This window comes from Dasypus novemcinctus, chromosome 5 (genome assembly GCF_030445035.2).
Source record: "Dasypus novemcinctus isolate mDasNov1 chromosome 5, mDasNov1.1.hap2, whole genome shotgun sequence".
Taxonomy (NCBI): domain Eukaryota; kingdom Metazoa; phylum Chordata; class Mammalia; order Cingulata; family Dasypodidae; genus Dasypus; species Dasypus novemcinctus.
The window spans coordinates 150,629,032-150,655,629 of NC_080677.1; the positions used below are offsets into that span (position 1 = coordinate 150,629,032).

The 26,598-nt window shown below is 37.0% G+C and overlaps 1 protein-coding gene and 1 pseudogene across 25 annotated transcripts in view; one reads left to right on the top strand and one right to left on the bottom strand.

The window, feature by feature from the left end:
- CREM (cAMP responsive element modulator) overlaps positions 1-26,598 on the bottom strand; it is an 80,586-nt gene that overhangs the window by 11,223 nt on the left and 42,765 nt on the right. For 12 of the 25 annotated variants that reach the window (XM_071215426.1, XM_071215425.1, XM_071215424.1 and 9 more), the window contains 4 exons: positions 19,243-19,389; positions 16,789-16,886; positions 16,515-16,657; positions 7,679-7,867 (listed from right to left, as the gene is read on the bottom strand). In XM_071215426.1, coding sequence (XP_071071527.1) covers positions 7,679-7,867; positions 16,515-16,657; positions 16,789-16,886; positions 19,243-19,389 — 577 coding nt within the window. Of the gene's footprint in view, positions 1-7,678; positions 7,868-16,514; positions 16,658-16,788; positions 16,887-19,242; positions 19,390-19,537; positions 19,768-26,598 lie in introns of those variants that run through there. The other 13 variants (XM_071215431.1, XM_071215430.1, XM_071215428.1 and 10 more) reach the window with 3 other exon arrangements.
- Positions 21,167-21,873, top strand: LOC131278564 (large ribosomal subunit protein uL23-like; annotated as a pseudogene).

Sequence of the window (26,598 nt, forward strand, 5' to 3'; positions counted from 1 at the left end):
TCCACACACACACACAAAAATAATTTCCAGCAGCATCCTTTTACAAAGGTAACACATACGCTTGTTATAATGCATTACATATTCGGATGTGCTGAGATGTTTGTTTTTAATAATTCAGAAATCCAGGCTGAATAAAACTCGAGACTCAAATCTAAAGGATATGAAGTTATACTCCTAACACAATCGGACTATAAAGCAAAAAATGATTTTAATAAAAATTTAAACAGAATCAGTAATATCCTAAAAGTTATACATATTAATTGTTCATATTTCATTCCATGACCCTAAGAAGTACATGCTGTTAAAACCTTTTCTAGGGAAACGGACTTTGGCCCAGTGGTTAGGGCGTCCGTCTACCACATGGGAGGTCCGCGGTTCAAACCCCGGGCCTCCTTGACCCTGTGTGGAGCTGGCCATGCGCAGTGCTGATGCGCGCAAGGAGTGCCCTGCCACGCAGGGGTGTCCCCCGTGAAGGGGAGCCCCATGCGCAAGGAGTGCGCCCGTAAGGAGAGCTGCCCAGCGTGAAAGAAAGAGCAGCCTGCCCAGGAATGGCGCCACCCACACTTCCCATGCCGCTGACGACAACAGAAGCGGACAAAGAAACAAGATGCAGCAAAAAGACACAGAAAACAGACAACTGGGGGAGGGGAGGGGAATTAAATAAATAAAAATAAATCTTTAAAAAAAACAACAAACAAACAAAAACCTTTTCTAGGCCAGTCTTAACTGTTAGATGCCTGATTCTGATTTTTTCAAACTGTAAGTTATAGACCATTAATGGGCCATAAAATCAATTTCATGGTCAAGAAGAGCAGTAAAATAAATAGTTTAAAGTGGTTAAAATGGGAAATTTTATGTTGGACGTATGCTACCACAATAAGAATGTTAAAAACCAAACATAGAAACAAAAAATATGAAGAATGAGCACTAATGTAAACTATGGACTTTAATTAATAATTATAATAATACTGGTTCATCAGCAGTAAAAAATGTCCACACAAATGCAAAATGTTAATAACATGGAGGGCTGGATGGAAGGTATATAGGAACTCTGCTTTCTGCATGATTTTTCTGTAAAACTACAACTACTCTAAAAAATATAATTATAGTATTCAAAAAAGGAAGTAGAATAGAAAAAGAATGAGCACATACATATAATAAATGTTAAGTATTATTTATGAAAGTTGTTTTATATAAATATAGGGCACACACACATAGGTTACTGCATCCTGGTATAAAATGTGGGTCATGGTGAAAGAGTTTGCAAGCCACTCATCTAGAGCAAGCCACATGGTTAGCCCAGCTGGGAGGAATAATCCCTTTGAATTGAGAATCCAGAGGCCTGGGTCCCAGAGCTGCTTCACTACATTTTAGGAAAAAAATCCCTTATTCTTTTCACTTTTTTGAGAAATAATAAAATTGGTTCTATTTTGTTTTGTTTTCAAGTAGCAATGATTCTTTGAGAAGTGACCAGGTTTTTAAAAAAGTAATCATTGCTACCTGAAAACAAAACTTGTGAAAAAGTGCCCTATAAAGTTTGACCTTTTTAAGTTTCAGCAGTTTAAAAATTTAAAATTGGAACATGCAAATCTTATTAATGAGACTGAAAAAAAGGTTTCTTAAAGGATAGTAAGTTCATTCTGTAAGAACAGAACATATATTTTAAAAGTTCATTTATTTACAAGTAATGATTAAAAACAATTTGTAGGAAATAAATATATGCACAAAAATGCCTTTTGAGTTTGGGAATCGTATGACATGCAGTATTTGAGATAACTGTAAATCCATCTCCTATAAAAAATTTGTTACGTGAAAGTTACTGCAATCTGTGGCATTTCTATAACTTCACAAAAACTCTTCTTTGAGGAAAACAACAGCTCCTGAGACAATTTAGGGGAAAAAAAGTCATACAAGTTTTACTTCCTCGTAAAATGTTATATTTAAATACTCCAATCAATGGACTGTTACCCTAGAGGAGGAGGGTTGAGACCCACTCACTCTGAAGAGCTTCACTGTGGGTAAGCTGTTCATAATTATCCATTCTTCCTGAAAATCAACTGCAAATTCAGTACTGGGTTACAAATAAGACGCCACTGGATACACAACGTTGCCACCCCATGAAGGACACGCCCAACGAAGCCTTTAAAAATCACTGTCTGTAAAATTACTAAGAAAACTGAACCATGGAAAGAATAACTGCTTTCAAATTTAGACCACAGAAAGCGAAGCACTTCCCCGACTGAGCAGCAGAGGGCACCCTGCCTCACGAGCTCCGGTTGGCAGGGAGCTGGGGCCGAGCCCGAAGCCCTCCAGCTAAGTACAGCCGCCTTCGCACGCAGGCACGTGCGAGGGAGGACGCCCGCCCCAGGGGCTCAGCCCCAGTCTGCCAGCAGCTCCCCAGCTCCCGCTCCCGCAAGCCTTAACAGCTTCAGTCGAGCTCCCCGCTTCAAGCAGATACTCACCTCAATGGGAATGTGAGCCGAGGAACGCTTACAGGAGAAAGCTACTCAGTGTGAGAACGATCTTGGAGACCGAGCCGCGGCGAGCTAATTAGCCATTCTAAACCTGTCAGCAGCACTTGACAAAGCAGAAAGGAACTGACTAAACGGCTGCGTGACTCGGGCTGACGTCAATGTGCGGCTCGCTCGCTTGGAGTTTAACTTTTCCACTTCCCTGCTGAAACACGATTCCAGGAAATGTAATGACGTCAGCCCTTTGAACTCAGTTAGCTGAGGAACAGACCATTTTCAACACAGGAGGAAAGAAGCAAGCAGGCAAACATCCATAACACGCTTTCCGAGTCTGTTTGGACTACTTTGGCACACAGTAATGAAATGAGCTTTTTTTTTTTTTCTCCAAACAACGTGAAGAGTACGGAGCTTTTAACTTGTAGCAGGACTGAATTTGCAACAGGTTGCAGATGAAGTAACAGCTTATTTTGGTAAAGCAGAGTGGCAAGAGAGAAGGCAACAAGGAGAGAAGATTACTGCCTTGGTCAAGTAAGCAGTGTAACGCTGAGCTAACCAAGGTGCGTTAGCAGAGTGAGCCGAACATGAAACTATATAGTAAAGAAACTTGTTACTCGTAAGATACCAGACAAATCAACAGTTTTTGAAACACTCAGGCGTTCCTAAATAATTTATCTTTTCTACAACTTCAAAAAAAAAAATCTGCAGATTTAAAACCCCTCTTTAAAACTCTTACCCGTTTCATCTCCAGTTACTGCCATGACGGGTTCCTGCATACAGAACTGTCTTGTTTGCCTTATCACAGTTCAACATAAAATGTTCCAAACCAGCAAGCATGTGCAGGATAAGTAGGAGTACTGACATCACAATGACATCACTAGTCTATCACAGCCATCAAGTTGCTTGGTCACAGAAGAGTGCACTGCAACCAAAGCCCTATAAAAATTCTTCCCATAATAAACCATCTTCATGCTCTCGTTTCTCAGTTTTACATAAACACCTGTTGAGATGGGTTCTGGCAAGAAATGTCTCTTTAGTGTTACTTGGTTGCTTCTAATGGGGCTACTTTATTAGTGCTGTGTCCAGGGCTTGTAGATAAATATAGGGGGAAATAAACCCTATGTATTTTTCACAACTCAGAAGGGGAAAAATATTTTCAGATTTAAACAGTGGGGATTAAAAAAAAAACAACACTGACAATGAGCATAAGAATAAGGTATTTCATAGACACATCTACATTCACCAAGGAAAAAATACCCAGCCACCTTTGTTCACTTAGCATGCTTTTATTTGCTAAACCATTTGGTATAGCACCATAAAATCCAGCTGTTCCTATGCTGACACAGGATTACTAATTTCCATAGAAGGGAATAGATACTGGAAAAAAAAAAAAAAACCACTGTGCCAATATAGCAACTATTATAGGATATAGCATTTTTCCATAAATATCTGATTGAACCATATGAAATTGCTGCTATTTGACCTCTTTGGTCCACAAAACAGCAATTTCATGTGATTTAACCTAATACCTTATTTTACCAGATTAAAATGCCTTCAAAAGAGTTTTGTGGTTTTTGTATTCATATAAATTATTTACTAATAGTAAATTTTATTTCAAACTTCAGAAGGCCCAAATTAATTTTTATCTGAGTATTTCTTTAAATCGGCACTTAGGTCTTCAATAAATATTAGTGTAAAAAAGGATAGAGGAAGGAAAAGGAAGAGTGAGCTTGGTTGCTAAGTTGACTTCTGCTATTACTAAAGTTGTAATCTACTCCTAGACTCAGTTAACCAGCCTGTAGGACTAATAACATTTTCAGAGAGGAAGAGTATTTCATTTGCATTCAGTACATGTTTACTGAACATTTATCATATGCCAGGGACTGTGCTAGGTACTAGGGAAACAAGGGCAAGTAGAATATAGTGATCCTTGTCCAAACAGAACTTACCATCTAGTACAGGGCATAGTAAGTCACACTACAGTGTGATACGTGCCCTAAGAAGGTGCAATGGGAATTCACAGGTTGTCGAAGCCAGATTGTGGCTCGGGGAAGGCTTCCTAGAGAAGTGCAATCTAAGATGAAACTTGAATAATGCATAAACTCGGAGAAAGTGTCTGCATCAGGGTAAACACCTGCCAGCAAAGGCCCTAGGGAGAAGAGAGGGCAGAGTATAGAGCATTGCAGAAGAGAGGGAAGTCACGGCAGAGGAGGCTAATAAAGGAAACAAGGAGTAGCTCCAGCAGAGATTTGGGCCACATTAAGGACTCTGGACTTTGTCTGACAGGTAACAGGCCCCAGTTAAGGGTTTTGGCAGGAGGCTGACATGAGCAGAGGAGCATTTCAGAAATATCACTGGACTAAAGAATTGAGAGTGCAAGAGAGAAAGGGAAATGCAGGCTTTGTCTTTAAGAACTGTCAGTAGCTCCCAGAATTGTTGCGAGGGGTGAAGAAAGAGAATCTTGCTGAACTTCCAGGAACGATTCCCAAAAAACAGGGCCAAGAAGGGAGCTGCTGTCCCTGGCCTGATTAGGAGATGAGGCAGCCACCTGGCAGAGGCAAGCATCTACTGCAGTAATCTAGGTCAGAGTGGACGGCGGCCTAAACTAGGATAATGACAGTGGGGATGGAAAGGAGTCAGAGACTTGCAACTTAGTTAAGAGGAGGTGCAGAGGGACAGGAAGAGTAAAGCATGACACCCAGATCTCTGTACTGAAGGAACAGGGTGTATGAATAGTGATGCATTATTGGAACCGGATTAAAGAAAAGGAAATTTGGTGTTGAAAACGATAAGGCCACATTTCGGGTTTAAGTAGTCAAGAGATGTGTCAAGAGTGCGAGGGACATCCAAGTAGCCAGCGGGATTCACGAACATAGTTAACTATGTTAAGCCACGAGAAGGGCAGGGCTCAGCCAGGAGGGTACCTCAAGGCAGCCTGGAGGAGGACCAGCCATCCAGCCCTGAGGAACTCCGCTCACGTTCAGGAGAGGCGCAGAGGAAGATGAGCCTAGAAAAGCAGACTGAAAGAGGCCTGGGAGAGAGAAGAAAAACCAAAGAGAATGCAGCATCAGAGAAGTGAAGGAAGCAGCAGTGTTAAATCCTGCTGAGGGATCAGTAAAGACAAGGACTGAGAACCTGACCACCATTTATTTAAAACAAAAACAGAAACAAAATGGAGAGGGAGGGAAGAGGAGAGAAGGGGAAGGGAGAGAAGGGAAGAAAGCAAGAGTAATAGATTGGAAAGAAAGAAACAAAACATTTGTGAATGATATACATATTCAGACCGAGTCACAAAGAATCTGTGGATCATTAGAATTAGAGTTCCACACGATGGAGAGAGAAAGGATCAACTTATAAAAAAACGCAGTAACATTTCTGTCCATCAGCAATAACTAACTAGAAAATGTAATAGAAAAATAAGGCATTATTCATAATAGCAACCAAAACCATAAAGCATTTAGGAACTAACTGAACAAAGAATATGCAAAACCCTATGGAGAAAAATTTTACACTTTTAAAAGAAGTAAAATAAGACCTGTCTGAAAGAGACATTCTATAATTTTGGGTAGGTTAATTTAATACTATAAAGACTTCAGTTCTTCCTAAATTAATCCATTAATAAATGTAATCTAATCTTTAAGAAAATAATTTTCTTTTACAAACTCAAACATTCCAAAATGCATAAGAAATATTAATGGTTAACAAACAGCTAAGTTAGGCATTTAAAACAGAAAAAAGAAAACAAAGAAGGGGAACTTGTCCATGAGATAATACAACAGTATGGTACTGGCATACAGAAAAAAAAACCAAATGGTACAGAGTGGGAGGGTTCTGAGGCAGATCTAAGTATTTAGGAGAACCTATTGTATAATTCAGGTTGCCCCATAAGCAAAGGAGAAAGGATAAAACAATAGGGGAAACCAGCTCCATAAGTGGAGAAAAAAAGAAAATGGAGTCCCACCTAACACTAGATTCAAAAGTAAATCCCAGATGAATTAAGGACTTAAATGTGAAAGGTGAAACTACAAAGCTCATAGAAGATAATGTAGAAGAATAGCATTGTGACTCATGGGAGAAAAAGGTAAAACCCCAAAGTACAAACCTTATACGTATATTACCTATGTAAAACAAATATTTTAAAAAACCCCTTTGTTGTAAAAGTATCAAGTTTGCTGTAGACTTTCCATGTAAAAAAGATAAAATGAGAGAACCGATTATTCTTTAAGATTATAAATTTAAATATAAAGTATTCATGAGTAGGAGGGAAATTTACAGAAGGTTTTAATTTTATATTTAAAAGAACAGATTAAAGTATCAGGTAAATATTATGAAGGTTTACCTCATAAATGCCACTACTTCAGTTCTTAATACAGTTTTATTATATTCCACACTAACCCCTAAAATATTTGAGTAAAGCTAAATCATCAAGAGGTGCATCAATTATAATCATCTTTCTCCCATACTTGCAAAAAAGACTTTCAAACTAAAATAACTGATAGTACTCTCCTAAAATTAGTGCTATAGCACTAATGGACCAAGAGTAATATAAGTAAATTAAAATACAGGATTTTTGAAAGTATTAGACACACCTCTTATAAGTTATCAGAAGCACAACTGAATGGAATTAAAATAAGGTAAAACCCAAATTTAACTGAAATCTTAGAGAACTCTCAAAGCTTAGGGTTATATCCCAAGTGCTTTATTTCACTTCTGTCAGCTTCCATATGAGTTAGGATGGGTACCTCAGATTTAACATGTACTAAGAACTGTCTAAAGAAAAACCAACATGTATTCTGAAATGAGTTGTCTGGAAATTAGACTTGAGTCAATGCACTGGGGAAAACCCCAAATCCAATGAATTAAATCCTCATAGATTAGGTAATGTTACAAATATATTAGGTACAGGATGTAATCCCCAAACAAAGGATATTTATGTAGTTAGAAAGTGTATTTATGTTTCCAACTCCCTTCTTTTCATACAACCCTGAATTCAACCTTTCTTTAGAATCAGTAAAACCTGCTAAAAAGTGAAAATCATAGAATTTATTTAACTTGTTTAATGTACTATAGTATCTCTTCTTCAAGCCTTTTTAAGTGCCCCCCCTCCAAATCTACCTCCAGTTGAGTTCAGAAAACTATGAAATTACCACTAAATGGTGTGATATAGTAATCCATAGGTATTCTAAATGTATTAAATTAAGAAAATATACCTTGAACAACAACCTGGCTGCCTGGGACAAAGAACTGCTGGGTGCCATCAGCTGATTGTGCTGCATACTGTACAATTGTAGCACCTGGTGGAGGAGCTCCTGAATTTGTCATTGCTAGTGCCTGTAGTCCCTGAACACCATCAGTTCCTGGGTTAGAAATCTGGATTGTTCCACCTTGGGCTATAGCAACTTAACAGAAAGAGAAAAGAAATATTAGAGAATTTCGAGATTAATTTTTAATAATCCCATACTGGAAGAATATACTCTGGATCTATGTGTTAACATGGCTTCTCATTCTCAAATTACCCTTATTTCTCTATGCTGAATTGATAAGGAACATCAGCTCCTTCCTGGGACAGTATTCTGAGAAAATGCTCAAACACACTTGAAAATATTTTGAGAATTGTGTGAAATTCTTAGACCCCACAGTTTTCCTCCTTCCTGGCATCCATCCAACTGAATTATTTCAGAGGAAGAGTGGAGATGCAAACAAGGAGTGTCCAGCTTCTTGATTTTCTCCATTCTTTCAGATGTGTTTAATTATAGATAAACAACCTTAAGAAATGGTCAATGACATTTCCATTTGAGCCTCACAATTACAATGAATTTGTACCTTCATTACAATGAATCATACCTTAATTCAGCCAACCGCTTTTCTAATTTATCATCAAAAGAAAGTAGACTTTAAAGGAATGTGTTAGTTATATATTTTGGTTTTAAAGCTCAAGGCTACAAAACTGTAACTTTTACCATTTTGACTATTTCAGGGGAATCCTGAAATATAAAATGTTAAGTTGGAAAAGATCTTAAAAGGTAATTGTATTGGCAGAACCTGTGCTATAAAATTTACCTCTACAAAAGAGTCTTGAATAACTACAGCTAATGGCAACAAATATGAGGTAGACTTCCTCTAGATACTGAGATTTCCCAGCCATGTTTTAAAGTAACATTTAAACTTAAAGCCTCAAGAAAATACTTGACAAATGTTTTTAAATTTCATTCTACTAGACAAATAAGTAGCGTTCAAAACATTTAAGGGGGGAGTGGATGTAGCTCAGTTAAGTGCCTGCTTCCTACGTACAAGGTCCCGAGTTCAATCCCCAGTACCTCCAAAAAAAAGAAGAAAATACAATAAAATAATAAAATATTTGAGGGGTCCGAATACTTTAAGGTAAAGATTAGGACTGCATGCTTTAATTTAGACACAAGGCACTCAAAAAGAGGTACCCTTTTTTAAAAATCACTTATAAACTAGCTGATTAGACTCTACAATTTAGACAAAAATAAGCCATCATCAGAATAATTTAATACCTATAAGCCAATGTAAATGCCTTATAGGAATACTATAATAGTATCTAAAATATATTCGGAGTATTTCCAAGTCATCCCCAAATTTCTTTAATGGAATCTAAGCAAAAAACCATGCAGATGATCACCTGATAATATAAACCTCTCAGAACCATGGAAATAGCAACCACCACCACCATGATGACAACGACAACAACCACCAATCTTCAATTCTCTGACCTAAGGTTCTAGTGCCTAACACAAAAAGATGAGATAAACATTTTTTAAAAAAGATTTCAACACATATTCTCTGCATTTTAGCTCACTGATATCTTACTATTAGAATACGATCCATAGAAAGTGGAGTCAGTTACACAATGTTAATAGCGCAGAGATGGAGAAACCATATTATATTACTTTCCTTATCTGGCTCCTCCTAGAGCACTATAGTCTGTATAAATGTTAAAAACAGGATTTTACAATTCTCCGAAGAGTTCCAGGGTCTCAGGATTCACCCCTTATAAATAAAAGGGTTTGAGAGGGATCTAACTATGCTAACTTCTTAAAAGAGGTATGAAAATAGCATGAGATTTCTTTCTTAGATTTTCATGGCAGAACATGAATGAATTTCATATTTTGCCATATACTTGAATGTGTACTTTCAGTTGATAATTAGTTTGATGACACAGGAATTGTGCTTAGAAAGAACACCTATAGACAGTGTAGCCACAAAGTATAAAAAGGCATTAGCATCATTTAAGTACAAGGCCTAGCCCAAGACAGGCACCCCCCACTCAAAAAAACAAAACCAAACCAGCCAACCAATGATGAATGAAGCTATCATTTCCTAAAGAGAGACTACTATCGCCAACATATGCCATTTGTGAATTTAGTAGAGTTAAATGAAATATGGCCACAAATTCCAACTATAGAACTTAGTTTTTCAACATCAAGTATAAAGCTTTTCAACTAGTAAATCTGAGGTGAGAGTAGGTGCTTCCAAGGGTAAGAACCATGAAAAAAGGTAGAGAACAAAGATCCTTAACTGTTTTTCAATAAATCTTTCCCCATAGTCCAACCAAAATTCTGCATTCAGATTGTTAATTCTAACATGTCAAGAAACTACTCTGTCATTTTATCTCTGATCAAGTTATTATGAAATTAGATGTGGAAAATAAAAGCTATACACAGACACTGGCTCATGGAGGAATATTGCTCCTATTGACAAGTCTCATACTTTAGCATAGATTTCAATTTTATACCGAAGACACTCTTAATTTTGGCATTAGCCAATGAGAGAGGTCCTTCCCATTCAAAATGTTATCTCATGTTTGCCAATAAAATTTCTAAATGCTTTGGGTTATTGGAAATAGGCTGTGTGTGTGTTCAAAAGATTTGAAGAGAAAGCTTTTTAGGGTGCAAAGTATTTAAAGGACAGTGTAATATATCTTTTTAGTAAACATACATCAAGGTAAATTAAGCAAAAGAAAAAATAAGATGAAATTAATTGAGTGAATTTAGTCACACGTCTTCTGTTTTAGCAAAAATTTTTCCCCTAAATTTAGTATGGGGATTTTCTCAAATTTTGTATCATCTATTTTACCTTCCCAATCACTTTAAATGCATAGTTATTTTTATCTTACAAGAAATCTTTAATATTAGTTTCATATAAATTGAATAAAAAATGAACAGCTAGATTATAATTGATAAATATATTTTATTAATATAATTAATTGCTATATAATATATAACCAATTACACTCTACTCCAACATCCATTATTAATTTATTAAAGTCTGTTAGGATGTTATTTGCAGGTAGTAATGGTGAGGAGAGGCTAGGACTCATTGTCCTAGTTGTTCTGGGAGCCACCTAAATAAATTTTTTTCCTTCTAAATTCTCAGGTGGGTTATATACCCCATAATTAAGTAGGTCACCCTACCCACTGGTTGAATGTTGGACCGATGACCTTAAGTAAACAGTCTAGATAGGGTAAAATTCAATAATTTGCTAAATATATTTCTAGTATGTTAGTTTTAGTTTAAGCTGTTATACAAACATCTTTATATACATCCTTATATGATCATAGTATTTAATTTCAAATCAGTATTAACCCAAGTAAGGTTTGTTCTCCCCCTTAACTCCTCCCCTCCCCCTCCCCCCATTTACCATATACCACGGTAATCAGAATGATATCAGATGAACTAATCTAGGCAAAAAGTTCTAAAAAAAATTCCTGGAACACAAAGCTGTGCTTAAAAATCGAACACTTCCACTACTCACTGAGCCAATGGCAATGAATAAATGGAAATCAATTTTTTTTTTTCTCCACTAAAGAAGGAAATATTATGGGGATGAAAATTCAAGAATTCTGGTATAAAATTTTTTTAACCAAAAAAAAATTGTAAAAGATCTGTATAACCAGTAAAGAAGAAGAGACAGATGAGTAAGAAAAGGGTGGCAGAATGGGAAAAAATCTGAGGACCAAATGAAGTAGAATTTATTTAAATTAAGATTTCTTCTGAGCACTCATTATTTAATGCTAACATTTAAAAAATTCTAAACCTTTACATTATCAGTTAACTTAAGTATATAAACATGAAAATGTTTAATTGATTCTAGTTTAAAACTACCTTTATTCCAAATGACAAAAGATTCATAAATGAAACTTCACTGAACTACTTTAAAAAGAACAAATCTGGTGGCGGACTTGGCCCAGTGGTTAGGGCGTCTTTCTACCACATGGGAGGTCCGCGGTTCAAACGCCGGGCTTCCTTGACCTGTGTGGAGCTGGCCCATGCGCAGTGCTGATGTGCACAAGGAGTGCCGTGCCACGCAGGGGTGTCCCCCGCGTAGGGGAGCCCCACGTGCAATGAGTGTGCCCTGGAAGGAGAGCCGCCCAGCGTGAAAGAAAGTGCAGCCTGCCCAGGAATGGCGCCTCCCACACAGAGAGCTGACACAACAAGATGACGCAACAAAAAGAAACCCAGATTCCCGTGCCGCTGCCAACAACAGAAGTGGACAAAGAAGACGCAGCAAAATAGACACAGAGAACAGACAACCGGGGTGGGGGGGGAAAGGGGAGAGAAATAAATAAATAAATCTTAAAAAAAAGAACAGATCTTCCTTTCAACGAATTTTCAGCTTTAAATTTAAAAAGTGAGCACAAAAAGGAAAGTGCGCCCCACATATGGAAGGCTAAAATGACATTGTGTGATAAGGGGTATGCAACACCAGGGTTAAATAGCCAGGTTTACATTAAGTAGTACCTACTGCATTTGCTCTGAAAGCAGTTACCTTGTGGGAATGTAAGTGAAATCACTATACCTAAGAATACCAAATGTGACTGTACTTAACATTAGAATGTGTACAACTATCATGCGTAAGTTCCTTTTATGAAGAAATGGAATTGGTGTTGATGCACATGAGTCTGAGAATTCTGAATTCTTTAAGCAGTCTACAAAGCTCCCATATCTTTTCATACTGGTGGATTTTGGATTGATTCACTTACCTTTAGTGTATAAGAATTCCAATAAAGATGAATTAATAGAGATTCATTCTAATAGATTCCTAGTAAAATAAGGTAGGTATAAACAAAGAGGCAAGGAATAGGTAGAAAAAAATAATAACTTGAAGTCCTGGGTGATAGTCCTTAATGGTAAGGCAAGGGGTTGGGTGTTGTAGAGAGGGGAATAAGAGGAAAAAAATGTCATTTAGAAAATTTAATTAAGAATCATCACACATTTAAATTATTTTAGTTTTTACTATGCTTTTATGAATTCATTCTCATTAAATGCATATTTTTTATGTCTTATGCTGCAAGTATATTCCTTACTAATTCTAGAACTATCTGGAACCACCATCCTCATTCTTTTAGAAATATTCTCCTGAGAAGAACAGATTTTCTTTGACCAGAATCACTTAATTATCATACAACAAATCTATTACTAAGATCTGTAGTTTAGTGAAGGTTTTTAAAGGGTTGTTCACTCACTTGGTATTAAAATAATGAATTCCTGTCTATTTTAAGTTATTTTTCTCACACCAAGGAATAATATCTTCTAACTTTCACTTTTTAGATTTTGTGATTAAAAAAATAGTAAGTTGAAATAAGCTAACTTCTGTCAAATATCTAGCTTTCAACTATTAAAAATGTAACCATTTATATGAGAAAACTTGAGTACATTTATTTTTATTTCTTCAACTTTGATATATATTTAGTTCTTTTTGTTTTTAACTGCAACTAACACTCATTACACCAAAATAAAAAGAATTAATCTAAAGGAATGATCTTTTTATAAAAAAGAAACAAAACAGTTTGGGGGACAGTCACACATGGATAAAAGTTAAAGAAAGAATTAAACCTAAAAAGATTTTGCAAAAAGTCACAACGTGGTCTCAAAAATATGTATATAGGTGGTGGACTGGGCCCAGTGGTTAGGGCGTCCGTCTACCACATGGGAGATCCACGGTTCAAACCCCAGGCCTCCTTGATCCGTGTGGAGCTGGCCCATGTGCAGTGCTGATGCGCGCAAGGAGTGCCCTGCCACGCATGGGTGTCCCCCGCGTAGGGGAGCCCCACGCGCAGGGAGTGTGCCCCGGAAGGAGAGCCGCCCAGCGTGAAAGAAAGTGCAGCCTGTCCAGGAATGGTGCTGCACACATGGAGAGCTGACACAACAAGATGACGCAACAAAAAGAAACAGATTCCCGTGCCGCTAACAACAACTGAAGCGGAAGAAGAAGACGCAGCAAATAGACACAGAGAACAGACAACCAGGGTGGAGGGGGGGAGGGGAGAGAAATAAATAAATAAATCTTTTTAAAAAATATACGTATATACAAATACATTGAAAAATCTCCAGAAATTCTTGTAAAATTAACTCATCTAACCTAAGAACTCAAGGACTCCAGGAATTATTTCTATGTCCAGACATATTTAGGTCCAACATTAAAAGCATTAATGCCTGTTAAACTATTCCTAGTAAGAAATACGATTAATGAAAATGGATCTTATGTATGTGTAAATACCCATCTACCCTTGAATTAAATTCCTTCTAAAATGTTCAAATATCAGTAGGTATTTCTCAAATAAATATTTACATAAACAAAGATTACTAAATATCCCAGAAATGCATTTTTAACAAATACAATGATTTATTAAAAATAAAATTTAAAATGAATCAGAAATGCATTTTTAACAATGACAATAGAGAGTTTTGAATTGCTTTGCATGAACCAATAAATGACAATCTTTATCTGCAGACTATATACAGAAAACCACAACTTCACATTAAAATAATGCCAGGATCATACTGTATTGATTCAAATTATGACACCTAAGTAACAAACAGCCCCTGACCTCTGCAGCAGAGATACATGTCTAACTTCTGAGCATTTGCCTTTCTAGTACTCAACCAGAGGTCCTGACTCCACTTCCACCCCCCAGCCCCCAAAAGCACAGAGAGGTTTAAAGCAGAACCCCTGCTGTGAGGGCACCCATGCTAAAAGTACCAAGGAGCAAAGGCAATGAAGCTGGCCAGAGGGAGAAGCTTAATGACAGTGAAGGAGACTAGTCATAGCTAACTTACATTTCTCTGTTTTGTGTTAACGTAGCAAATCTTTTTGTCCCCCACATTTACCCTTTATCAAAATCCTTTTGTCCTCTTAACTATCTCAGGAGGTTTGGCAATTTAGTATTATTCCCCCTTCAAAGAGATGTGAAAATAAAGCTTCTTGGCCCATCACTGAGTTAGGGAATAGCAGGACAAGAACCAGAAGCTAGGTCTCTGGATGCCCAAGCCCAGGCTTCTACCTACATTGGCTCCAGCTTCAATGTTCTCTCAATCCAATTATGTTTCCATAATTTCAATTTTTCAGCCAATAAACTAGGCAAATTAACCTATAGCATCTCCTTCTGTATCGTCATGTAAAGGGATAGCTGCTTCCCCCAGAATTCCTAAACAGCATTAGGATATGCCAGAACAATGTTAAGAAAACAGCGTTTTAGACTGTCTCCTAACTTTAAGATGTCTTAGCGTTAGGTCAGCAGTAATTTCCAACCTTTTCTGTGTCCTGATGCAAACAGAAAACTATAAGATGGGTACATATTATGTATGCATAATGAAATAAATAGATGAAGGTGCACAAGGCCAGAGCTGACCAGCCAGGAGACACCAGCAGCTCTGGGAACTGACGGGACGAGGGCCTAGTTGTGCATGGGACCTGTTCACCACATTCAGAGGCATACCAGTTAGCAAACTCAAATTTACGGTTCTAAACTCCCACCATATAGCCTCAGTTGACCAGACAAATAAAGGATATAAATAAGAGAATTCATAAAAGAGAAGTGACAGTGTTAAGTTACAATTCTTACTGACAGTGGGCAGTTTTATTTTCCTAATGCTGGCTTTGGACGTGCCCATTTGGTACCTTGTCAGGGCTGTGGACAAATTACCTCCCTATTCTGCCATCATGGTAGGAGTTATGCAAAGAACCAGAATTATAAAGGAGAATTACTTTAATAGTGCAGATCTACCACCACTACAAGAAAAACGCTAAATAATCTAATGCCTAGATATTTGATAAAGACCATGTATCAAAGAAGATTACAGCTTGCTTTAATAACCAGGTTTTAAATTACACCTTAAGGATTTTTTCAAGCATTACTATTTTTCAAAGGAAAAACAGAAAATAAATCTGAACTCTTATCTGGACCAACACAGTATGCAGTGTCATATCAGCACCTACGTAGCTAGCTTTTTAAAAAATTTTACTTCTCTTATATACTTTTCCTGTTATTTTCCCCTTTTCTTTTCAACTATTCTCTTTTACTAAGATATTTTTATGTATTAAACTTGTTCTTTATTTGGGAAAAAACTAGTGCTTTAATTCGAACAAAAAGCACAGAATTCACAATCCATTAAAATGCACAAGACTAAATGTAAATGTATTGTTTATTTAAAGCTTCCAATGCTTAAAATTTCAAATAAAATAATCTGTCTGACTGCTATGTTTTAAAAAGATAAAACATTTTCCGTTCTCTTTTAGGAAAAACTGTAGCATAAATTAATACAGTAAAGAGTAGTGAAAACAGAATTACATTTAAAACAAATTTAAAACACAAGTGTATCTCTTTAAATTAGAAATTATAATATGTAATTGTTGGTAACAAAAAGCCAACAAGAATGAAATACAGACATTGACATCTTATCATGTTTGCATGTACCATAAAGACAACAGAAAACAGTAAGTTTTAAATTTTACTAGAGATGAATATAATCATATAAATAGGAAAAATCCTTCCTTGTTTATTCTTAGCCCAACTTTTCTTCTATATTCAGTAGTAATTTTTTTTTACTTTTCAAAAGTATTTGACAGCTGTCAATACAAATCTCTCTGGTTTAACATACACTTTTCATTCTATGACACATTTTGGTACTGTCGATGCATTTTCAAATGGAATAATTTAATGCCAAAATCCAAGTTACTTCAACGTAACCACAGAAGACTTAAAGCTAGAGCTGTACCAAATTGAATGGTAGCATACATACTGTATTGCCCCGTGCTAGTCTGATATATGCTACTCGGAACTGCCATGGTAGCAATGTTAGGGGGTGTTCCGTCTTCCTCAGATTTTTCTTCTTCAATCTTGGGAACACCAGGCACATCAGAGGAAAGTTCATTCAGTATTTTTCTAAAACATAATTTAACAACATAAACAATTAAGAGATTTTTAATGGAAAAGCTATAATGGACAAATCGATTTGATGTATAATTATTCTACATTTTATAAAAAGTATTATGGGCAATAGGTAGTTAACTTACCTGTAAGAGGGTCTTCGTGAAAGGATTTCTCTACGTTTATGAGAAGCAATTATACCTTCTGATTCTGCAGATTCATCTGTCTCTGCAATTGTTGCTACCTATAATACAAGAATTTCTGAAATACATCATAAAACAAATGATCTCCCTCATTCAATAAACAGTGGTTATGGGTCTATGTGTGTTTTGTTCAAAGTCAGGGACTGTGGAAGCTACCAAGTTATAAAATATAGGGAACCTGGACCAAAGGAGCTCAAATCTGGTTAAGGAGAAGAAGCAGAGTTGCAAACATTTAAATTGTGAAACAAGTTCGTGAAGAAGTGTGGAAATGAATGGTAACAGATAATAAATAACACAAAAATGCAAAGGGAAGACTGGTTGGGAGGTAAGGTGAGGCTTCACAAGAAAGGGCTAAACATCAGACATGTAAGCTCTCAGATCCTAAACCTGAAAGAGCCCTTCAAACCAAGCAGTAGGCGAGTAAATGAGTGGTAGAGGCAGAAAAAAGCACCTAGGCTTCATAGTTGCCATTTTGCTGCTCTTTTCACCATACCATAGCTGACTTGAGCTAGGTCTTCAAATTAGGCATTAGATAGGTCCAAAGTAGGAAAAACAAAACAAAAACAAAAACAAAAAAACCCAGAAGGTAAACAAGTGAGTAAGCAAGGCTAGTTAAAGTTAGGATTTATTTTACAAAGAATAGGTTGGGGCTTGATGGTGGCAGGGCTTGAACATCAAACTAAGGAATTTCTCCTTAAAAGCAAGTTAAGATCAGAGGTTTAAGCATGATTTTACTTTTCAAGCCAAGTAATATTCAATGCAGTAACATGATAATTGGAAAAAGAAAACTAAAATAACTTCTACATTACTGCTCTCACTTTTTTCAGCCATTTAATTCCAAAGGCCTAAGGTAGTTTACAAAAATCACTGTACTTAGTATTATGTTTACATAAGATTTGATTTGGGCACAATTAAAAGAACTCATCAAAATAACAATACGGGAAAAAATCATTCCCAAAGCACTTGGATGTGTATGCCTGTTTACTGACACATATGGCCATTTGTTTTTTTGGTTTTTGGTCATGGATACCCTCACACATAGACGCATACATACAAAATGAATAGAATCAAAAGCACCGAATTATTTATCACTTTATTTTCATACTTCTCTCATATAATCATACCCACTCCCCATTCCTCTAGGTAAGGCAGGCTTTTCTTTCACCAATTTTAGGGGTCATGCGGAGCGATTAAATGACTTGCCTATTGTCCAACAGATACAAATTCTAAGACAAGCTCCATCGGCACTTGTCTCTACAAAGATAATTAAACCATTCATTTAACAAAAACCCCAAAAGCCGCCAAATATAAGACAATACTTTTCTCCAGTGCCAGCCAGGTTAAAACTAAGCAGAATTATCTGTAACCCAATAAATGTCAAAATACCAAGAGGTCAGTAGAAAGACTTTGTTTTATAATTAGGGTCAGAAAGAATCAGAAACTCTTGAATTCAAGGGCCCTTATAATTTAAATAAGACTATGATGAAAATTCTTATACTTTGAGCAACACAGGAAAAGATAACTGGATTTATCACCTTAAATACAATGTTGCAACTCTCGCCCTTACTCCGCAATAAACTACTCAAACATGCAGGAAAAAGACAAGACTGATTAAACAGACATTTCTGTTTTCCACATGTTTTGACCCCACAGTTGGGGTCAAATAATTTAATCATATAAAAGACAGTAAGAAACTGACCTAACAGACATAAATTCAGTAAACAAGAAAAGCATATTTTAAAAAATACATACTTTAAAAAGGTATACTTATTCATTTACAACTATGGACACACAAAAAAATTAGCGGGAAGAAATATTAAGGACTGATGATGAACCTTGATAATAATTAATAATAAAATATTTCTCTGGATCACAACCACAATAATAATTATGTCTACAAAAACCAAGGTTTAATCTGAGAAGGGTACATGATATATAACATCAAGGTCACAATGATATATTATTTTCTAAGTATCACATATGCTGAATTAAAAGGAGACAAATTTCCATCTACCTAGTAATCTGAGTATTCATTAAATCAGTATCGGCTTTATCATCTTCATATTACTGTGTTTATAGGACATTTCTAAAGAAATCTCTAAATATTTTTAAGCACCACTGGAGAGCTTTGCTAAAGAGCAAAACTTGAATAAGAAGTGAACTGCCATATGGCAATTATTCTGCAAATTAAAAACTGACAACAAAACTCCAAGTCTTAAATTAGGTCTATAAATCTAGCAGGGTACAGTGCACTTGACACATAAAAGAGAAATTCTTCCAAATGTCTAATAAAGAGGGGCATAAAAGCTAAACACAGAAAAGATGATCAATGAAGAAATTAGTGAAAGAAAAAACAGGTTCAGGAAAATAAAAAAATCATCCAGGAAGGAGGCTAACCTGAACAGTTTGTATTTGTGGTGACTGAATAACCGATGGCTGTGGTGTCTGAATTACTCCCTGGACATGTACAGTTTGGCCCGAAGGTAACTGCACAAGAGTTACAGCTGGGGAGCCTCTTCCGGTGCCTGATCCAGCTACAGAAACCTGCAAAAATGATCATGGTTGAGGATTACGTCGGGGCCTTTTTTTGTTGTTTTTGTTTTAAGAAAACAGCACTCCCTATGATGACTGGTCTATTTTTCTTTTCTTTTTCCTGCTTTTAAGAAATGTCAACTATGCCTGGGGTACTTACCATTAGGAGGTGGCTACTGTCCTAGAACAGTCATTCCCTGATGTGACAGATATTAAAGAACCCATGCTCCTCACTTTCGGTTCCCATGCTTCGGCGGCTGAGAATGTTCCAGGCATAGAGTTCTAAAGCAGTTAAACTACCTCACTACAACATCACAACTACTAACAGTGAAGCCTTTTTTAGGCCAGACCATAAACTACCCTCTCTAACTTCTTTTTAACTTCAAGTGTACTTAAGAGAGATTGGAGACAGAACTTAAATACAGTGAATTATTTTTTAATAAATGATTTGGCATATGAATATTCTAGTATTACTCTAGATGCAAGCTGATGCCTTATCTCTACTGATAAAAAAAAAAATCAGTTACTTTAATGCACCCATAAGCACAAAACAGACACAGACTAAAGAAATTCCAAGTCTATGATACCCTTAGTGTTTCTGAGCCAGGGAAAGCTTATGGCTGGGAGTCGGTGTGGTTTTCTCACACTTTTTCTCTCTTCTAGCTCAGGCATCCAGACAGCAGGCCAGAACCAATCACTCTAGCACAAGCAGATAATAGGCAACTATAGCCAACTCCCAGCTACCTTGAGTGCTCCCCACAAAGGAGCCTATCAGCAAAAACGCAACTTCCTTCCACTCCCCTGGACTCAAAACCTGCCAAGTTTTTTAACTGGTAAACAACTCTGTACTAGAGACTGGTGTAATCCTAGAAACTTTGCCTCATTTTGCTAAGACTTGGCATTCATTTCATTATGACTTACCCAAAATAAAAATCTTTGGAAATTAAATAAGTCACCAGTTTCTATCATGAGTGATAATAGAACCACAGGATCTTAAGTAATTTCTGAAGGAAGTCTGTGTGACCTCACTTTAAGTAACACCAACGATTTCCAATCTATGTAGCAATTCTTTAATGGAACTATTAAACACTAGGCTATAATGACAGATTATAAGATTTATTTGCAACATCATTCCCTTGGAAAGCAAACTGCTCTGGCAATCCAAAAGTAAAAAATCTTCTATCCATGCAAGAGTGTCTATGCACTGAGCATTGAACTAGGTGCACTATGGTAGAAAGTAGGATTGCGAAAATTGAGGCCTAAAAAACATTAACACACCAAACAGTATAGAGTACAGAATAAAAAGATCAGCGTGGGCCTGAACAGTGAACAAAGGTTTTGTGTAGAAGCCAGAATTTGAGCCAGGCCTTGACTGAATCCTCGGTAAGAGTTGATCATAAAGTGAGAAACAAGGGCACAATTTGTCAAGGGGCAAATCCAACCCACCTACTTCTGGAAGAGTATGGTCTACTTTAGATTTTAGGGGGGAAAAAAAGGCCATCCCATAAAGGACCCAATCAATTTAACAACACAAATTTTAAAACTTTGGGAATCTTTATTCTACAAATGTTCCCAGCATAAAAGGCAACTCTGAACATTATGATAAGATACACTCTCTGGGTGGACCAATTACCAAAGGGCACCCCTTTTTCCACAAAACTAATTCTCACTTTTTTTACATTCTCAAAAATTACTGAGCACCTCAGAGCTTTTGTTTATGTGACTTATACCCAGTAGGGGGCTGTAAATATTTAACAGCCAGTTTGTAGAAAGGTGGGACCCTGATTTGTAGTTTTTGCTAATTTCTATGATGTAAAAACGCCTACTGTAGCTGATTTCAAGCTACAAACATGATAACACAAAATGCAAAGTTGGAAAATGATGCACACAATTGGTTCAAGCAGGCCAGGACAAACCAACTTAAGCATACACTGGTTATATCCATTGATATTTACTGCATTAGAAATTAATAATGGGACCCTTTTTGCTTACAGCAAAGAAGGAAGCGCCTGCCCCTCCTAAAACCGAAGCCAAAGCAAAAGGTTTGAAAGCCAAGAAGGCAGCGCTGAAAGGCTTCCACAGCCACACACGCACAAAAAGAAGATCCACACGCCCCCCCACCTTCCGGCGGCCGAAGATGCTGCATCTCAGAAGACAACCCAAATATCCTCAGAAAAGTGCCCCCAGGAGAAACAAACTTGACCACTATGCCATCACCAAGTTCCCCCTGAGCACTGAGTCAGCCATGAAGAAGACTGAAGACAACACCACACTTATGTTCGTTGTGGATGTCAAGGCCAACAAGCACCAGATGGAGCAAGCTGTGAAGAAGCTCGGTGACACTGATGTGGTCAAGGTCAACACCCTGATCAAGGCCTGATGGAGAGAAGAAGGCATACGCTTGACTGGCTCCTGACTATGATGCTTTGGATATTGCCAACAAAATTGGGATCATCTAAACTGAGTCCAGCTGGCTAATTCTAAAAATATACGTATTCTGACCATTAAAAAAAAAAGAAATTCATAATGAGAAATTTTTAAAATATTAAATTTTATTAAAATATTGAAAATATTTAAGAACAGCAATAATTTCATTACATGCTAATATGACATTTTGTGAAAAATCATTTTCTAAAACAAAAAAATGTACAAGAATGGCACTGTTTTACGTTTTTACAATTTTTAAAGAAATGTCTGGCTTAACTGAAGACAGCTAGATTCTCATATTTACTTCTGCACTGAATCTGGTGCAATATCTTGTTTTAGTTGAACTATGTGAAGAAAATCTGAGAGTAACACAGATTATGCGGTTGGAAAGCTATTTTAATAAGCTTTTTCAGGAAAATGTGAATATTCTTCTTTGATACTATGCCAAAAGTAAGTGGTAGTTTCTTAAAGGTTAGTTGCTATGAATAATTTGTAACTTTCAATTACATTAAAATCCGTTGGGGGAAGAGCTTTTTTTTAAAAAAAAAAAAAGAAAAGAAAAGAAAAAAGAAAAAAAAAATCCATTGGGGGGAATGGATATGGCTCAAGCACTTGAGCACCTGCTTCCCACATGGGAGGTCCTGGGTTCAGTTCCTAGAGTCTCCCAAAAGACAAAAAAACAACAAGCAAACGATAAAACCAACCCATGAGAGCTGATGTAGCTCAGTGGTTGAGCACCAGCTTCCCACATACAAGGTTCTGGATTCAACCCCCAGTCCCAATAGCTCAAAAAATAAATAAACAAAAATTCCATTAGTCCATCTAACATTTTGGATGGATTTTTTTTTTGCCCATGTTTAAGATTTTAGAGCATCATGGAATAGTCATTTGATAAACATTAGCTCACTGAGGGAAGGAGATCTTCCAAATACTGATGCATTTCATGATAAACTATCATAAAATCACATTCATTAAAATACCATCAATCTCACCAGTAAAACCTATATGTATTAAGGAAGCTATCAAACTCACAGTGGGTGGAAGATGCAGGTTTTCCAAAATTCACAATTTTTGCTTAAACACTTGAATAGTATTACCATTGGCAATAAATACTGTCAGTTGTTTTCCATGATGAGACAAGTTCACTTCAATCATTTTTTAGAACATATTTTTCAAACACTCAAATTTGAATAGCCCTTGTTTGGCCATCAAGAAAAATGATGTTCTGGGGGAAAAAAACCCAGGTAATTCATCTTGCCACTCAAACAATAAAGGAAGTGCTTTTCCTCAAGAACACCACTGGACGTCATTATGTAGCAGAGATTTCTGCGCATTTCCCGTTTCATTATGTAGAACACTAAAATGATATGGACCCTAAGGTTGAGATAGAACACATTTAATCATTTTTACTGCTTCATCAAGGAGATTCTTAAGTGAAACACATTTTATCACAAGTGCATGGCAGTGAAAAATACAGGCATTATCACTGAGTATAGTATGGTTTGGTACCACTGACTTGATGTGTGCTAAGGTGCCAGCAGATTTAATACCCCCCCCTTGCTTTTTTCACCATCAGTTCAAATGTCATTACAGTAAAAAAAAAAAAAAAAAAAAAAACCCTACAACATCTTAGCTTGATTACAAAAAAACTTTTATTCTTAGTATTACAAAAATAGCTCTTGAAAAGGTCTTAGGGTCTCCCCCAGGGTTCTGTGGACCACTTTAAAAGCTGTGGCTCCAGACTAATGGAGCTCCTGCACAACCCTGACTGAAAGCTTAAAGAACGGAGTGCTGAGGCAAGTGCAATTTCAGTTCCACTACAGCAGCACAGTGAACACAACCATACTCACTGACAAGCTCTCTGTTCTTAGGTCAGAGATTGAGAACATAAAAAAGGGGCAGGAAAAAAAAAGCCCCACCCCCCCAAAAGAATTCAATACGAAACAAACAGATCTAGACGCCTAGCTTCACCAGGTCAGCAGAGTGGACTATAAACTTTACACCCAGACCCACGACCTCATTCATTAGAGGATGCAGTGTTCCACTGAACTTCCCCTTATCTACCACCTTGTGTAAGGACTACCTGGAGGGAAAGAGGGTATGGATACTTGCTTTTCCTTTCCTATCTTACCCGCCCCCCCAACTGTCCCTTTTTTTTTAATGCAGTGATATGGCAGGGTGGTAGAAATTTTAAGACATTGCCTTTCCTCAAATCAAGTGCTTTTCATTTTAGAATTAAGGAGCTCTCATAAATACTTTGTCAGCTGTTAAGCAGCTGTCAATGTTTTACATTAAAAAGAAAATAGAGTAAGATATCTGAAGACAATGAACTTGAAACCATGGGGGGGGGGAGCGGAGAAGGGGGACCCAAGAGTACTACAAGTTTGCTTACAAACTGGACCTGTGAATCGAGATGGCAGGTGGTGATCACATTCACTTTATGTAGGGAAAAGCCCCTGGTGTAAAGAAATCAGATATTTTGAAGAATTTAAAAACAGTTCAAGAAAAATTCATAGGCTTTTGATAAGTATGAATCATGCTTTAACTTGCTTTATTTATCTTTCAAATGTAACTCTTGGGAATTTAAATTATTGAACAACAGCTTTATCAAAATGTTGGGAATACCTGCTGTGGAAAAGGGCTGTAAGTACTACAACAAAACTATATCTCCAGGATTTTTAGATTCTGCAGTGAAACTTCTATGTGTCCAAACTCTGTACAGGGCAAAAACCCAAGAGACAGACAACTTCTGGAAGGATGATGGATTAGAAAGACACAGGACTCTACTCTCTCCCAGAAAAATTGCTAGAGGACAGGAAAAAAATATTCTAGGATTTAGGACACCATGGGAAGGCTAGACCCTACTCAGAAGAGACAGAGGCACAGGAAAAAAATCTCGACGTTAAGACTAAGGAGAAACTGCAGATGCAGCCACCAGCACCCTTCCCCCAACATATGAGCAGACAATCTTGAATGATGTGCCAGCCTCATATCAGTGGCTACAGACAGAGGAGCCCATAAGGACCCACCTCCCCAGTTCAGAGGAGAGGAAGGAACACAGCCACAGGCTGACTTAGCTTGTGGCCAACAAATCCCATCTGCGGTGTCCCATGAGGACAGGCCGGAGAGGCCATGCTATCGTTTGACCTGGGAGCCTGCACGAGACTAAAGAGATCCAACCCTCTCAATCACTCTCGTACTAACTGCGACTAGTTGAGGATGCAGAGAAGGGTGAAATTATTTCCTACTTGGAAAAAAGGGAGAGGGCTGTCAGCAAAGGCTGGAGAACAGACTCTGAAAAAGTTTTAGAATTGGGAGACTCTGAACAGCCTCAAAGCAGGATGCTCTGTCACATTGTTGCTGACGGTGTTGCAGCAAACACACTTCCACCAGACTCTGAACTCGGAGGCCTCCAAAGAGTGCCATCCCAACTCTCTTGAAAGAAATGGATTGCATGCCCAAGAAGTGCACTTCAACACACAACTCACATCATTAGGTAAAACTAGACTATCAACAAAGAAAATGAGAAATTGAACATTATGATAAACAACTTTGATCTAATGGACATATACAGAATGTTGCATCAAAAATTAGCAGGTCATAACATACTTCTTCAAGTGCTCACGGATCTTTTTCCAGGACAGATCACGTACGTTCACAAGCAGGTCTAAATAAATATAAAGAGTGAAATATACACAGTACCTTCTCAGATCATAACAGAAAGAAACTGGAAACCAGAGGAAAATTTGTAAATGCATGGAGGCTGAACAACACACTCCTAAACAAGTAATGGTTAAAGAAGAAATTTTAAGTGAAATTAGTAAATATATTGATGCGAATGAAAATGAGAATACAACTTATCAAAACTTATAGGGGGGACAGATGTGGCTCAAGCAGTTGAATGGCTGCTTCCCACACAGGAGGTCCTCGGTTAGGTCCCCCGTGCCTCCTAAAACAAAAACAAGCAAACAAATGAAAAAGCCAACTCAGGGGGAGCTGATGTGTCTCAGTGGTTGAGAGCTGGCTTCCCACATAGAAGGTCCCAGGTGCAATCCCCAGATACAGTACCTCAAAACAAACAAAAAACGCCAAACTTACAAGATACAGCAAAGGCAGTGCTAAGAGGGAAATTTATAGCCCTAAATTCCTATATTAAAAAAGAAGAGGAAGGATTTATGCTTTATTATGTATCGATAAACATGATTTAAAAAAAAGTTAAAATCAAAGATCTAAGTTAACAATTGGAGACACTAGAAAAAGAACAGCAAATCAGAAGGAAAGAACTAATAAAGATTAGAGCAGAAATAAATGAAACTGAGAACAAAAATCTTAGAGAGAATCAATGAAACCAAAGCTGGTTCTTTTGAGATGAATAAAATTGAAAAACCCTTAGCTAGACTAACAAAGAAAAAGTGAGAAGATGCAAATACAATCAGAAACAAAATGGGATAGTAATGACTGACCCCACAGAAATAAAAAGGATAATATGATATTATGAGAAACCATATGCTAACAAACTAGATGACCTAGATGAAATGGACAACTTCCTAAAAATGCACAAACAACTTATACTGACTCTACAAGGAATACAAGAATTTAACAAATCAATCACATTTAAAGAGATTGAATCAGTCATCAAAAATCTCCCAACAAAGAAAATCCAGAACCAGATGGCTTCACAGGTGAATTCTAAGCATTTTGAGAACAAGTAACACCAATCCTGTTTAAAATGTTCCAAAAAAAATTGAAGAGGAGGGAAAATTACCCAACATATTTTATAAAGCCAGAGTCACC